This window comes from Sciurus vulgaris (assembly GCF_902686455.1).
Source record: "Sciurus vulgaris genome assembly, chromosome: 3".
NCBI classification, from domain to species: domain Eukaryota; kingdom Metazoa; phylum Chordata; class Mammalia; order Rodentia; family Sciuridae; genus Sciurus; species Sciurus vulgaris.
Window position 1 is genome coordinate 82,080,592 of NC_136463.1, and position 13,342 is coordinate 82,093,933.

Below are 13,342 nucleotides of genomic sequence, written 5' to 3' on the forward strand. Positions count from 1 at the left end.
AGCAGAGCCCTGGTGCTCAAGCAGGAACTGACATGATCAAATTTGAATCAAAGGAAAATTTCTATGGAGGTCTGATCACAGCAGTGGTGAGCCACCGGGGAAGCTAGGGGGAGAGTGGCAGGTTATGTAAGAGGCAGGCTGGTTGGATAGGGGAATGAGCAAGAGGGAGGGATCAAGGACCACTTGAATTCTATGCACATTCCATGGAACAAAAAGGCAAGTGGGAAATGGGCATGGTGGTGCTCGCCTGTAATCCCAGTCACTCGGGAGGCTGAGGGAGGATCACAAGTTGAGGCTGAGGGAGAATCACAAGTTTGAGGTCAGACTCAATGACTTAGTGAGACCCTGTCTCAAAATAAAAAATGAAAAAGGGCTGTGATGTAGCTCAGTGGTAAAGCTACATGGGTTCAATCCCTGCTACTATACTCTACCCCCACCCCACATGCAAGTGAGGGCACCTCAGAGTGTTGTGGGTGGAAGTCAGGTAGACATAATGACCCAAGTTAGGGATTTATTGAGTTTGAGGGGCCTTAGGGTGATCCTGAAGAGGTGACTCTGGATATTCAGGTCAGGTTGATCACAGGGGTAGAAGGAATTCTTTGGAACCACTTCTTTACATTTGTTATGTCTCCCTCTTGTCTGTCCTGGTGTTTCTACACTTGTTAGGGGCAAAAGTAAGAGGAGGTCAGATCATGGGGTTATGTAAACCGTGGGACCAATTTCACGTGGTTGGAATAGGAATGGGCGAACATGCATCGCCTTTAAGGGGAAACGGTGAGAATGTTGAAAAAAGGGCAAGCAGGTAACCCAGGAAGTGAGTATGGACAGGCCCAGAGTGGGGTCGAGGCTCCACCTTGAGTGCTGGCCTATGAGGAACGTTGTTACCATTCTTGCTCTGCAGCCGTGGCTGAGCCTCATTTTTCTTCATTTCAGTGGTGCCCCTCCATCCTTGTGCCCTGCCCCTCCCCACAGCCCAGGGCCAGCTGTGCCAGGGGGCTGGGTGACGACATTACCGTGTGATGGAGAAACTGCTTTTGGGTGAGAGGAATGCTGGACCCCTTGTGGCACTCTTTGGTGAACATGTACTTGGGGTGAGGGCAGAGGTGGTAATCCATCGATGTTTCTGTGTAGGTCAGAGGGTGCCTGACGGCAAATAATCCTGGGCTGGGATTCTGCAGGAAAGAGGAGAAAAGCTTTTGTTTATCTGTTCCCAAGCCAGGCCCAGGACAGGCGTCCGCCGATGCTCTCCGTGGCTCCGACTAGCACTAACACTGTGATTCCCTGTCAGCTCGTCCAGAAAACAGAAGTGGGAAAGCAGCGTGCCTTCAAGTTGGCAGCGTTTTAAAATGTCACAGTCATCCATAAATGCCACTTTTCTGGTTTAAGAGCTTCACTGCATACCATTTGGATTTATCAACCTCACATAGAAACAAGTCTAATTGAAATCACAGCTTAAAATGGCTTAAAGTATTTGTTTCTAACTATGATAAATTAGGGGGAATTATTAAGCAAACTGGTTTAAAAAGTAAAAAAACTTCTTGTTCTGAAAATAAAAATAGCCTCTTAGAAATGACTTTAAAGAGAAGACAAAGAAGAGGGTGACGTTTGATATACCAGGAAACGTCACTATTTAACATTGTTTTGGTAATATTTTTAATTCAGGGAAGCTCCATTGGGATATAGTATCTGGTTTTAAGCAAGATCTTGTTTTGTTTTGCTACTTACTTTCTAGCAGAACTAATGGATGCACAGAGCGATTATATCAAAATACTAAAATACAGAGCCTTTTAATGTTCTTTCCAGAGCTTGAGTAATAAATCCCCTATCCTTGTCTCAACATCACTTTCCCCCTCACAGTTGCTTAATCTCAAATGTTAAGGAACCACTGAGATTTTGCTCATTTTATTTGTATGATATTTTTTAACAATGAAAAAAAATATAGGGCAGAGGGTGTAGCTCAGTGGTAGAGCACTTGCCTAGTGTGTGCAAGGCTCTGGGTTCTACCCCCAGCACCACAAAACAAACAAACAAACAAACAAACAAACAAAAAACCAAGGAACTCCCCCCAAAATAAAACAAAACCGAACAAAACACCAGACCAAACCCAAACTTCACTTGACTTATGGAAACCTGATCTCAATGCCTAGAAACAAATGTCCCTTCACAACTTAAATGGCACCTAGCTAGACTAGGAGGTATTCCAACTCCAAGATGCAAGGCATGGGAAGGCCCAGATGTGGTGTGTTGGGGAGTGAACAACACTGGAAAAACTGTGGGCTGTGGGTGCAGAGAGGCTGATCAGCAGCCTGGGCCAGGACGAGGGCCTGGGGCAGGTGTAGAGAGGGCTCTCTGCTAAGTGCACGGTTGCAAAGGTGGGGGAGGCGGGAAGCCCACAGAGGGTGTCTGCAATGCCCACATAATGTAGAAATAAGCACCCACCTCTGTGAGCACCTGCAGTTGAGTCAAGAGTTAGGGTTCAAATGTAAGTGTAGCCATCAGGGCACAGGGCAGAGGGAAAATTACCTCGGGCCTTCAGGGGTGTCTCTACTGTGGTCAATGGAGGGCATGAAATAATGAGTAAGGAGAATAAAAATTCCCAGAAGTGGGATACCTGGGAAAAAGAAAGGGGAGTAAATAAAGGCCGTGCATTGACAGCTCTCAGCTCCCGAGATGAATGTTTTCCAGATGCTGGCTGCAGGCAGAGGATGTTTTATCAGCCTCAAAAGAAAACAGTCTCTAGGAGGCATTGTCTCCTCCAAAGCAAAATCCTTTTTTAGGCACCTTGACCGAAAGGCCCACATTCCTGTGTCTAAGCAAAACTGATATATGCTCATTAGACCACCCCTCAAAATAACCTATATAAATCCAGTCCTTTGTTTGGGGGCTCACTTTCTACCAGGAAACTGAGTTCCACAACCCCATTTCATGCCTGCACCCCCGTTCCTGTGTGAGACTTCGTTCCTGAATAAAAGAGCTGATCTGTGGAGTTTGCACTCGTCCTAGTCTCTGTTTTTTGCTAACATGAGAAGCTGTATGCGGCCAGCTCTCTGAGTCTGTTTTGCGCCAAATGTGATGAATGTGGTCTTTTTGCAAATGGCAATAGTACTCTCTCTAATAGTTGTCAAATTTCAGCTCCCCCTGGAGGGCCACAGCTATCAGAGTTAAGTGATCTGAGTGGTCATCCCATGATGATTTTAATTGTCCTCAAAGTTATGGGTGCATATGGTGGCGTCTCACCAAGGCTGCAAGGATTTTCAATGACAAGTTATGGGTTCCTGTGGTACCTTCCTTGCTCAAGTCCACATCCCAAGGGCAGTTTCTTTATTTCTGGGTTTTGTGCCTCTGATGGTCATGACTCTCTCTCTAAACTTTATACTTATTCTTCTATTTCTTGATTAACAAACTCAAACAATATCGAATCTTTGTTATATGAGGTAAGGATTTGGTGCATGTATATGAATACCTCATAAAAGCTTCTTTCCAATTCTAAAAAGCACATTGCTCCTTTTTGTAACTTACCTCTGTGACTTGACATGACACGCTTTTGTACTTTTTCTGCAGTGCTGGCTGGGGATCAAACCCAGGGCTTCCTATATGCTAGCCAGGTGCTCCACCATGAGCAGCACCCCCAGCTTACCCCTATTTCTTGTTTCATCATTTTCAGTTGAGTATTTTAACTTCTATTCAGGTGAAATAAACATGTTATCATTCCTGTGCTTTCCTGTACCTTTTCTTCTCTCTTCCATAATTTTCATATTATTGAAATGAATATTCACATTCTGGACCCACAACCAAGACTATCATGGTTCCAGGTTGTTTCTAAAAGTTGAAAATGAATAAACAGCATTTGTTTTGTCTTAACCATGTAAATGTGTTTCTCTGCAAGGCCAAGTAGAGGCTTATATTATAGATTGTGTGTGTGTGTGTGTGTGTGTGTGTGTGTGTGTGTATGAGATGGTTGAATATCTTGCTGAGTTATAGCTCAGAGCTCTTGCCTAGCATGTGGGAGGTCTCTGGTTTGGACCCTCAGCACCACAAAAACAAAAACCAGTTCAATATTAATATCATGGCCCATGGTTCTGATGGAGAAGAGTTCTAGTATCAAGGCTAAATAGATTCTATTTTAAAATTTTCCATCAGCATTTAAAAAAATCACATCGAACTTTAGTTTGGTTTCCTACTTGGAACACATATGGATTTTGAGTTGTTTTTTCCCACCTGGAGTTTATAATTGCCTTTGTTTTTCTTGAACGATGCACCTCTGTAAAATCCTTGGGTGTTTCCATTCTCTTAACTGCACCAGTCACGTGTGGAGACCCCTTTTCTAGACAACTCTTCACCAGAGTCCTTTACTCTTCCTCCTATAGGCTCCTTGCATATATACATTCCAAGTCCTCACTATAATATTTTACTGGTTGTCACCAGTATTTCTTTCTTTTTCTTTATGTCTCTTTTCTTTGGGCTTTCTAATACTTTCTTTTGTTGCTGTATTGATATATAATTTCCATGTAATAAACTGCACATATTTAAATAAATTTGGTGTGTTTTGACATAAGTTACACCTTCAAAATCCCATCCTACCATGCAAATAATAAACAGTTCCACCCTTCCAGATGTTACCTTATGCCTTTTGTCATCCCTTCATCCCCACATCTTGTCTCTTCATACTTGTCCACCTAATCCATCATCGGGCAGCCAGTAATCTGCTTTCTATCTCTATGAATTACTTTAGATGTTCCAGACTTTAATATAAATGGAAAAATACAGTACTTTCTCTTTTTTATCTGATTTCTTTTACTCAGTATGAACATTTTGAGAATCATATATGTTGTTATCTTATCAAGAAGAGTTCATTTTTTTCTGTTACTGAAATGAATTCCATTGTATGTTTACACCACAATTTGTTTATCTGTTAACCTGCTCATACACATACACATACTTTTGGCAACATATAAAGCTGCAATGAATATTCTTGCATAAGTCTCATGCTTCCATTTATCTTGGGTAAATACTCAGGAGTAGAACAGCTGGATCATATGGTCCGTGTATGTTTACTAACTTTGTAAGAAACTGCCAAACTGTTTCTACTAGTTATATCCTTTAAATTGCCACCTGCAGTCTTTTTAATTTTAGATATTATAACAGAGTTATCTCATTGTGGGTTTAATTTGCATTTGGCTAATTATCCATTATTTTGTGCATCTTTTCAAGTGTATAATTTGTAAATCTTTTTTGGTAAAATGTCTGTTCAGGTCTTTGACCCATTTTAAAGTTGGAGTGTTTGTTTTCTTATTGAGTTTCGAGTTCTTTTAAAGATATTTTATTTTATTGTGGTGAGAGCACTTAGCTCAAAATCTCTTCTCTTAACAAAATTTTAAACATTCACTATTGCTGACTGTAAATACGACATTGTACAGTAGACTGCTGGACTTTAATAATCTTCCTTACTGAAACTTGATGCCTGCTAATTTGTAACTTTCCATTTCCTCTCCCCTCAATCTCTGCCAAACATTCTTCTCTTTAATTCTGAGTCTGACTACAGATGCTCCTTGATTTATGATGAAGTTACAACCTGAAAAACCCATTGTTAAGTCAAGAATAAATATTGTAAGTAAAAAATACATCTATTATACCTAACCTACTGAACAACCTGGCTTAGCAACAAGTTCATAATATATCCTGGATATAAATCTTTTATCAGATATGTGATTTCTCCAAGTTTGTGATTTATATTTTCACTTTTTAACAGCATCTTTAGGAAGGAGAAATTCTTAATATTGACAAAGTTCAGTTAATCCATATTTTAAAAATATATGGATTGTGATTTTGGTGTTTTAGCTAATATGAGATCACAAAGATTTTCTCTTATGTGTCTTCTAGAAGTTTGATAATTTTAGGTTTCATATTTAGGTCTATGATCCATTCTGTGTTAATTTTATAAATGATGTGAGTAATGGATTGTTTATCTTTCTTTTTATTTTGTTAAATAGATAACTGAATGTTCTAGCACTATTTATTAAAAAAGACTATTTTTTCTCCAATGAATTGTTTAGACCCTTGTCAAAAATCAGTTGGCCAAATATGTATAAATGAATATATTTCTGGATTCTCTATTTTCTTCCATTGGTCTATTTGTTTATTTCTAAGCTAATATTATTCTGACTATTGTAGCTTTACAATAAACTTTGAAGTCAGGTAGTATAAATTCAGCTTTATTTTGCTTCAAAAGCATTCCAAATATATCTGAATTTCTGCATAAGTTTTAGAATAAGTTTGTTAATTTATAAAAAAAAGATGTTGGATTTTTGTTGCTTGAGACTTGTTGAATTTTTAGATTTGTTTGAAAAGAATCGATATCTTAACAATATTAAATTTTCTGATCAACATCGCATACATCTACATTTTATTTAGGTTTCCTTTGATTTCCCTTGGCAATATTTTTTAATATTCAGTATATCAACTTTTATACATTTTTGTCAGATTTAGCCTGAAATGTTTTATATTTTTTGATGCCATTATTATTATTATTTTTTGTAGTTGTGAATGGACAGCATGCCTTTGTTTATTTTTATGTAGTGGTAAGGATTGAACCCAGTGCATCACACATACTAGGCAAATACTTTGCCACTGAGCTACAGTCCTAGCCCTTGATGCTATTTTTCAGTATTATAAACTTAAAATTTCTTTTATATAGTTTGTTGTTAGTATATAGAAACATAATTGACCTTGATACGGTGATCCTGCATCCTATGTATTGCTGAATTTACTTTTTGGTTTTAGTAAAAATTTTTTAAAGAATTACATTGTATTTTCTAATAGCCAGTAATTTTGTTTGTGCATAAAAAGAATTTTGCATCTTCCTTGCAAATCTGGGTGCCTTTTATTTCTTTTTCTTGCCTGCACTGGCTGCAGTTACAATCTTGAACAGAATTAGTTGAGATCTGACACCTTTATCTTATTCCTGATCTTAGGGGAAGACATTTAGTCATTTACTATTTGGTTTGATGTTAGCTCTATTTTTTTTTTTTTTAACAGGTGTTCTTTATCAGGTTGAAAAAGTCCCCTTTATCCCTTACTCAATGAGATTATTTATTGGGAATTGATATATAATTTTTCTGTACTTATTGAGATGATCATATCATTTTTGTCACAAATTTTTGATGTCTGTTCATGAAAGATTTTGGTCTGTCCTTTTTTTCTTGCTGTAATGTCTGTGACTAGCTTTGGTATCAGAGTAATAGTGGCTTCTAGAATAAATTCAGGATTAGTCTCTCCTCTGTAACTTTCTGGAAAAGCATTCAAGTTTGGTATAATTTCTTCTTTAAACATTTGACAGAATACTCCTGAAGGCAACTGGTCCTAGAGTTTTCTTTGTGGGAAGGGTTTTTAACCATAAATTCAGTTATTTAATAGATACAGAACTATTGGGGGCTGTTTATCTCGCCTTGGAGATTTCACAGTTTGAGCTTCTAAATAAATTTGCACATTTAACTTATTCTTTGAATTCACTGGCATTAAGTTTTTCATAATATTAACTTACCTTTTTAATATCTATAGAATCTGAAGTGATGTCACCTCATTCCTGATATTGGTATTTGTGCTTTTTATCTTTTTCCTAATCAGCTAGGTTAGAGATTTATACATCTTATTCATCTTTTAAAAGAAATGTGTCTATTTTTTTGTTTTCTATTTCATTACTTTTTAATCTGACCCTTATTATTTCTTTTCTCTGCTTAGTCAGGATTTCTTTTGCTTTTCTTTTCCTAACTTCCTAAAGGGGCAGCTTAGGACATTAATCTGAGACCTTTCTTCTTTCCCACTGTAGTGTATATTACTATAACTTTCCTATAATTTTTTTTGCTTTCTTTTTTCATTCAGTTAAAAATACTTTTAATTTTTCTTCTGATTTCTTCTTTGGCCTATATATGCATGTCACACAGAAGTAGAAAAGATCAGTAAGCTATTGTCAAAAAAATAAATGCTGGATTTGTTAAGAGACAGAAACACTGATATTCTCCAAATAATAAATAATGATAAGCAAGCTTAGATATTGTTTAACACTTGATATTCCCAAGAGAAAAAAAAAATCCCTTATTCCCTGCTTTCTTATAGAGTAATTGCTAAAATAAAGGAGCACAGAATACAAGACTTTTGCCAATGGTTACTTACAAAAATATAAAGTGGATCATATTCTGGGCACACGGCTAAGGTCTCAGGTGGTTTCATATTCAAGATTGAGGATTTTCCAGAGAGCTGAGGTGTGGAGTCCTGTTTTGGAAGGGCTATGATGGTGGTGACTTCATCCTATACATATGAGGACCAAGAGTGGCCTGTTAGTCTTGTTGCTAGGACAACAAGGAAAAGTGAGAAAAATTCTTGAAGGTGGGGACATTTTACCTCAGCTCCTTGCTTCAGGGCTCGAGCAAGTTTTTGGGGTTTGTAACTTGTTGAAGAATCGTGGACTGAGAATGGCTGATATCCCTTAATTTTGTACAGCTGAGGAACCTGAGGGTGAAAGAAGACAACTGATTGAATATCCTCAAAAGTACCATTTGGTGGGATCTGCCTCTCAACACAGCTGTCAGTGGTGAAGGTGAAACAGGCGCACACTGTAGCCATCCATTATGGCAACCTTTGGACCAGCACTGGAAAGGCATTAGGGCCCTATTCTAGGTCACATCAGTGTTCATGACTTCTTTCTCGTACCGCAGGACTTAACTGTAGAAACACATCAAAATATTTTCATTTTCAAAAGCACAAGTGGTCATATGCCTCAAGAAAGGCTGACTAACTTGTGTTCAGTTCGTCTTGTGGATTTTTTTCTTTTTGGAGCACTAGGGATTAAACTCAGGGGTGCTCCATCACTGAGTTACAGTGCTCCCCTTCCCATTTAGATTTTGAGACAGGGTCTTGCTAAGTTGCTGAGGCTGACCTCGAATTTTTGATCCTCCTGCCTTAGCCTCCTGAGTCTTACAGGCATGGGCCACAGTGGCAGCTTCATCCTGTGTTTTGTCTTGAAGTTTCTAACAGATGTAGCTGAGGTACTTCATGTGAGAGGGCATGTCTCCATAGTCTCCATAGAGTAGAGACCCTGGTTTCTATAGCCACATTAGGGGAAAAAATCTCTAACATACTGTCAAATAATAGCAGAAAAATACTCAGTATGACCTATAATAGATCAAAACTAATAAAATAATTCAAGAATACTTTGTTCACTCCACATAAGAAACCTAAATAATCATTTAAATAATTTTGTGGTAGTTCTGACCTGCAATTTGAAGAAGGAATAGCTCTGCTTGATTTGAACATCTGAAGGCTTAATTGGGACTAGTCCAAGACCATCAGGAGCCTAAAAAGTGAAAATAATGGGGAGAAAAAAGGAAAATCAACTCTAAGCAAAAGTAGATAGGCTTCTACTTCCATCGCATTTTGAAACATTAACCGAACAGATCTACTCTCAAAGCAACCTTTCTCGTGACCACAGTTGCCACCTGACCTCTGGGACACAAAGGCAGCCCTTGCCATCCCCTCTTTATGAATCTCAGGGTATGTGAGTCAAATAGTGTCATGGAGACTACGAAATATCACCTGGAACCCCCGTTGTTAGGTCCTGCTGATGGAAACAAGAGTCAGGGTCCGTATCCTTACGTGTTGCCTTGACTCAGGGTCACAGGACCTTCCCTGGCAGCCTGCCTCCAATGACAGGTTGAAGCCAAGGTGCTAAGGCAGGGTCCTCTCACCCCAGGCCAGTTTCAGAGCTCCCTGTGGCCTCAGGAGAGGCCTTTGCCAAAATAGGTGGCAGTCCTACTTCTCTGTCCACTTCTGTTCCCTGTGCCGGCCTTTCAGAGAGGCTGGTTCCCAGAGTACTTCCTGCATGCTCATCTGCCACACTCAGAGAACCTGGAACAGGGCCTGGCTATGATAGGAATTCAATAAATACTATTCTTCACCTAGTCCGAGACACCACCATTCAATTAATATGATGCAATGTTACTATGATATCATTTGTAAGACATTTCCCAATTTCAGAGATGCTAAATGTAAAAAAAAAAAGTGCATCTTAGAATTGATGAAATACTGTATTTATGGAAGAAATTGATAAATTCTTGTTATAGACAGGCGTGCTGAGCTCTCCATTTTTCATCAACCCTGTACAGCAGAGAAGTCCCAGCAGCACTAACTAAATAACAAAGGAAATGTGCAAGCTTTGACCTATTCAAAAAAATGGGGCGGGCTCCATGGCACCCTGATAGCTTCTTTTCACCCCAGCACCCTTTTTGCTCCATTGGTTATGGAGTGTCAGATAATTCTTATCATGTGAACATCACAGATTCTGATCATCACAGATTTGTTATTTCCTAGGAATTAAATAGTATAATTTTTAAAGTCACTTAATTATAAAAATCAGAGAACATGGAATTTCTAAAATTTTTCCCTATAATTCATGAGTAAATTAACCTGAAATATTTTGGAATATAAATAGCAGGTTTATTCTTTAAAATTAAAAATCATTTTTTACATGCGCTTTGCAATAAGTATTTCAGCACACATATTAGTACTGTGAATTTGAGCAACATTGTGTGACTAGTTATGTGATCTTATACCTGTTTCCTCATCTGTAAAACAATAAACCTACCACATAATAGATTCATTGAAAATTAAATGAGGTCATACACCTGAAACACTTGAATTAGGTGCAACTTAAGTTAACTGACTATTATTTTTATTATAATGCATTATTGTGCCTGTGGAGGAGTGAAATTCTGAGTCTGATGTGTTAGCTTGTCAGATTCTCAGACAAGAATCTTCTTTACTAGGTTGGGCCCAGACCTAGGGACTACTGTTCTGTCAGCAGAAGGCCCAGCTGCGCAGAGCCTGCCTCCCCAGGCCAGGTGGTCCTTTCTATCCTTATCTGCCCATCTGCTCTTCAGCCTGATTCCAGAGTACCTGGGTAGGACTCAGTGCCCATGCTGGGTTCCTGCCTGGGTTACCAGGGAGCTCTGCACAGGTATACCAGCTATACTAGGTGTATCAGGTATACCAGAAGTACCAGGTAAAGAGCAGGTGGCAGTAGATGGTCTCCAGTTTCCCACTGGTCATAATTTTCTGGGCACAGGTCTCCCCCAGAGGCCTTCTGAGGAGGCGAAGGGGGTGAGGCTGGGTTTTTCCTATAATGTGCCCTACAACCATGAGACCATGCCTGGCCCCCACCCCACAGCCTTATGGTACCCACCAGCTCTTTGTCACCCTGGGGAGGGCTGTAGGATGGGAAGGCAAAGGGCAGCACGTTGTTGGATGACACTATGAACCGGCAATCTTCATGAGTGGTTCGTGGCAGCAGGTATCTGGAATGCTTGTCTATGGGGAAAATCAAAACAGTACTTCACTGTTCTTTAGGTTTTTTAATTTTTTAAAATTTTTTTTTAGCAAAACTACCATTTTTAGTTGCACATTTATCACATGCCATTTCAAAAAGAATATTTATGTATATATATATATAGATAGATAGATATGCACATATAACATCTATTTCCATTTTTAGTTCCCCTGTATTCTTTACCTCTATTTTATTTTTTTGCTTCATAAACTATAATTCTTTTAAAAAACTTTTATGAACTAATATTAATTATATATGTTAGTGAGGTTCAGTGTGATGTTTTCACGTGTGCATATAGAATGCACTCACAAAATCTGACCTCCCTTTTTCTCCTTTCTCCTCCCCACTCATTCCCAATCCTGAGTAATCACTGTTCTACCCCCTGAAACTCTTAATTCTTAAATAAAATATTTCTGATGAATTCAACAAAAAAGAAGTTCAAAGAAAAACAATTTTATAGATGATCATACACAATTTCTGGGTAAATTTCACTTTTTCTTCGTTAAAAAAGAGGTGATTAGAAACCTCAATACCAGAAATAAAAATAATATAAGATGTAGAAAAGAATAGCTAAAACACTATAGGATGTTTTGGGAATCTAAGTGCACATGTGAATCTTGGTGGAGAGGTTAGAGGATGTGGTAAGTACTCAGTCCTAGGCCAGGCAGGGAGGAAGGCCTGTGGGGAGCAGGGCCGCTGTGGATCTGCACATGAGCTGTTATGGTTTGAATGTGAGGTGTCCCCCAAACTCCTGTTAACTCCAGGAACATTAAGAAGCACAGTAGTTAGATTATGAAAGCTGTGATCTAATCAGTCCTTTCTAGTTTCAGTGTACTGTCTGGGTGTAACTGTAGGCAGTGGGGCATGGCTGGAGGACATGTGACAACTGAATCAAGACGTGAGAGTGGGATGAGGAAGGGACCATGAGCCAGGGGAAGGCGTCAGCCTCCAGAGGTTGGAAAAGGCAAGGAAATGGATTCTCCAGGAAGCCTCCAGAAGGAACCAGCTGCTGACAACTGGATTTCAGACTTCTCCAAAACTGTGACATAATAGATCTGTGTTGTTTGAAGCCATTACACTTGTGGTGGTTTGTTACAGCAGCAACAGGAAACTAATACATGCAATTGATGAAAATATATATATTTTTACCAAAGCCAATTTCATTATAAAGGAGCCTTGAGCTCAGAGGGGTCATGGGTCTCAGCATTGCTGTACTTCACAGCTACACATTACCTTGTGCTATTGATTGTCTTACTTGCATGAGCCTTCTCATTATACTATCTCTGTCCATTTCACGAAGAGCAATTAGCATATTGAGTAACCGCCGCTCGAACAAGATCTTGAATTGGAAAGAAGAATGATCTCAAATTACTAATTGATAATGCTGAATTTGACAGTCAATTTAATTCACTTTTCCCAATCACAATTAAGGGCAGAATTCACGGGGAGAACTAAGGGGAATTCATGGGGAGAGTGGCCAGCTTCCCAGGACTGAAGCCACAGGAACTTCAGGGTCTAGTGAATAAGAGCTAGCCTGGACACTGAAAAAGATATCAGGTTGTCATCTGGTCTTGGCCCACCCGCTTTATGAGCCCTGAGTCTACATTCTTCTTCTGGATGTACCTGAAGAGTAATGCTCCACGTGCTGTCTACATAGGTGATTCTGCGGCCACAGGGCTGGGACCACGGCAGTGCTGCCTACACCAGCAAGCTTTGCATTCAGAGTGCTGCTGCTGCAGGGGAGTGTCCCCCGTGCACATCGCTATGGCAGAAAGGGTGGTTCCTTCCATGAAAAGCGCTCCTTTCTGTTCTCTAAAGAACTCTTTCATCTAACAAATATGAAGTGGCTACTTTGTGCCCAGCTCTGTGCAAGTCTCTGGAGAGACAGTGAGGAGCAAAGACGTGTCCTGCCCTGCGTGGGGCTGACATTCCAAAGGTGTGTGTGTGTGGAACACGGTAAACGCT

General features: G+C 39.4%; 1 protein-coding gene across 4 annotated transcripts in view; it reads right to left on the reverse strand.

Moving 5' to 3' along the window:
• CFAP221 (cilia and flagella associated protein 221) overlaps positions 1–13,342 on the reverse strand; it is a 105,919-nt gene that overhangs the window by 21,068 nt on the left and 71,509 nt on the right. For all 4 annotated transcript variants that reach the window (XR_013762838.1, XM_079133826.1, XM_079133825.1 and 1 more), the window contains exons 15-20: positions 12,611–12,716; positions 11,234–11,358; positions 9,269–9,349; positions 8,398–8,505; positions 8,170–8,304; positions 1,014–1,172 (exon numbers count right to left, since the gene is read on the reverse strand). Coding sequence is in view for 3 of the 4 variants with exons in the window: in XM_079133826.1 (XP_078989952.1) it covers positions 1,014–1,172; positions 8,170–8,304; positions 8,398–8,505; positions 9,269–9,349; positions 11,234–11,358; positions 12,611–12,716 (714 nt within the window). In the remaining variant the exon portion in view is untranslated. The remainder of the gene's footprint in view (positions 1–1,013; positions 1,173–8,169; positions 8,305–8,397; positions 8,506–9,268; positions 9,350–11,233; positions 11,359–12,610; positions 12,717–13,342) is intronic.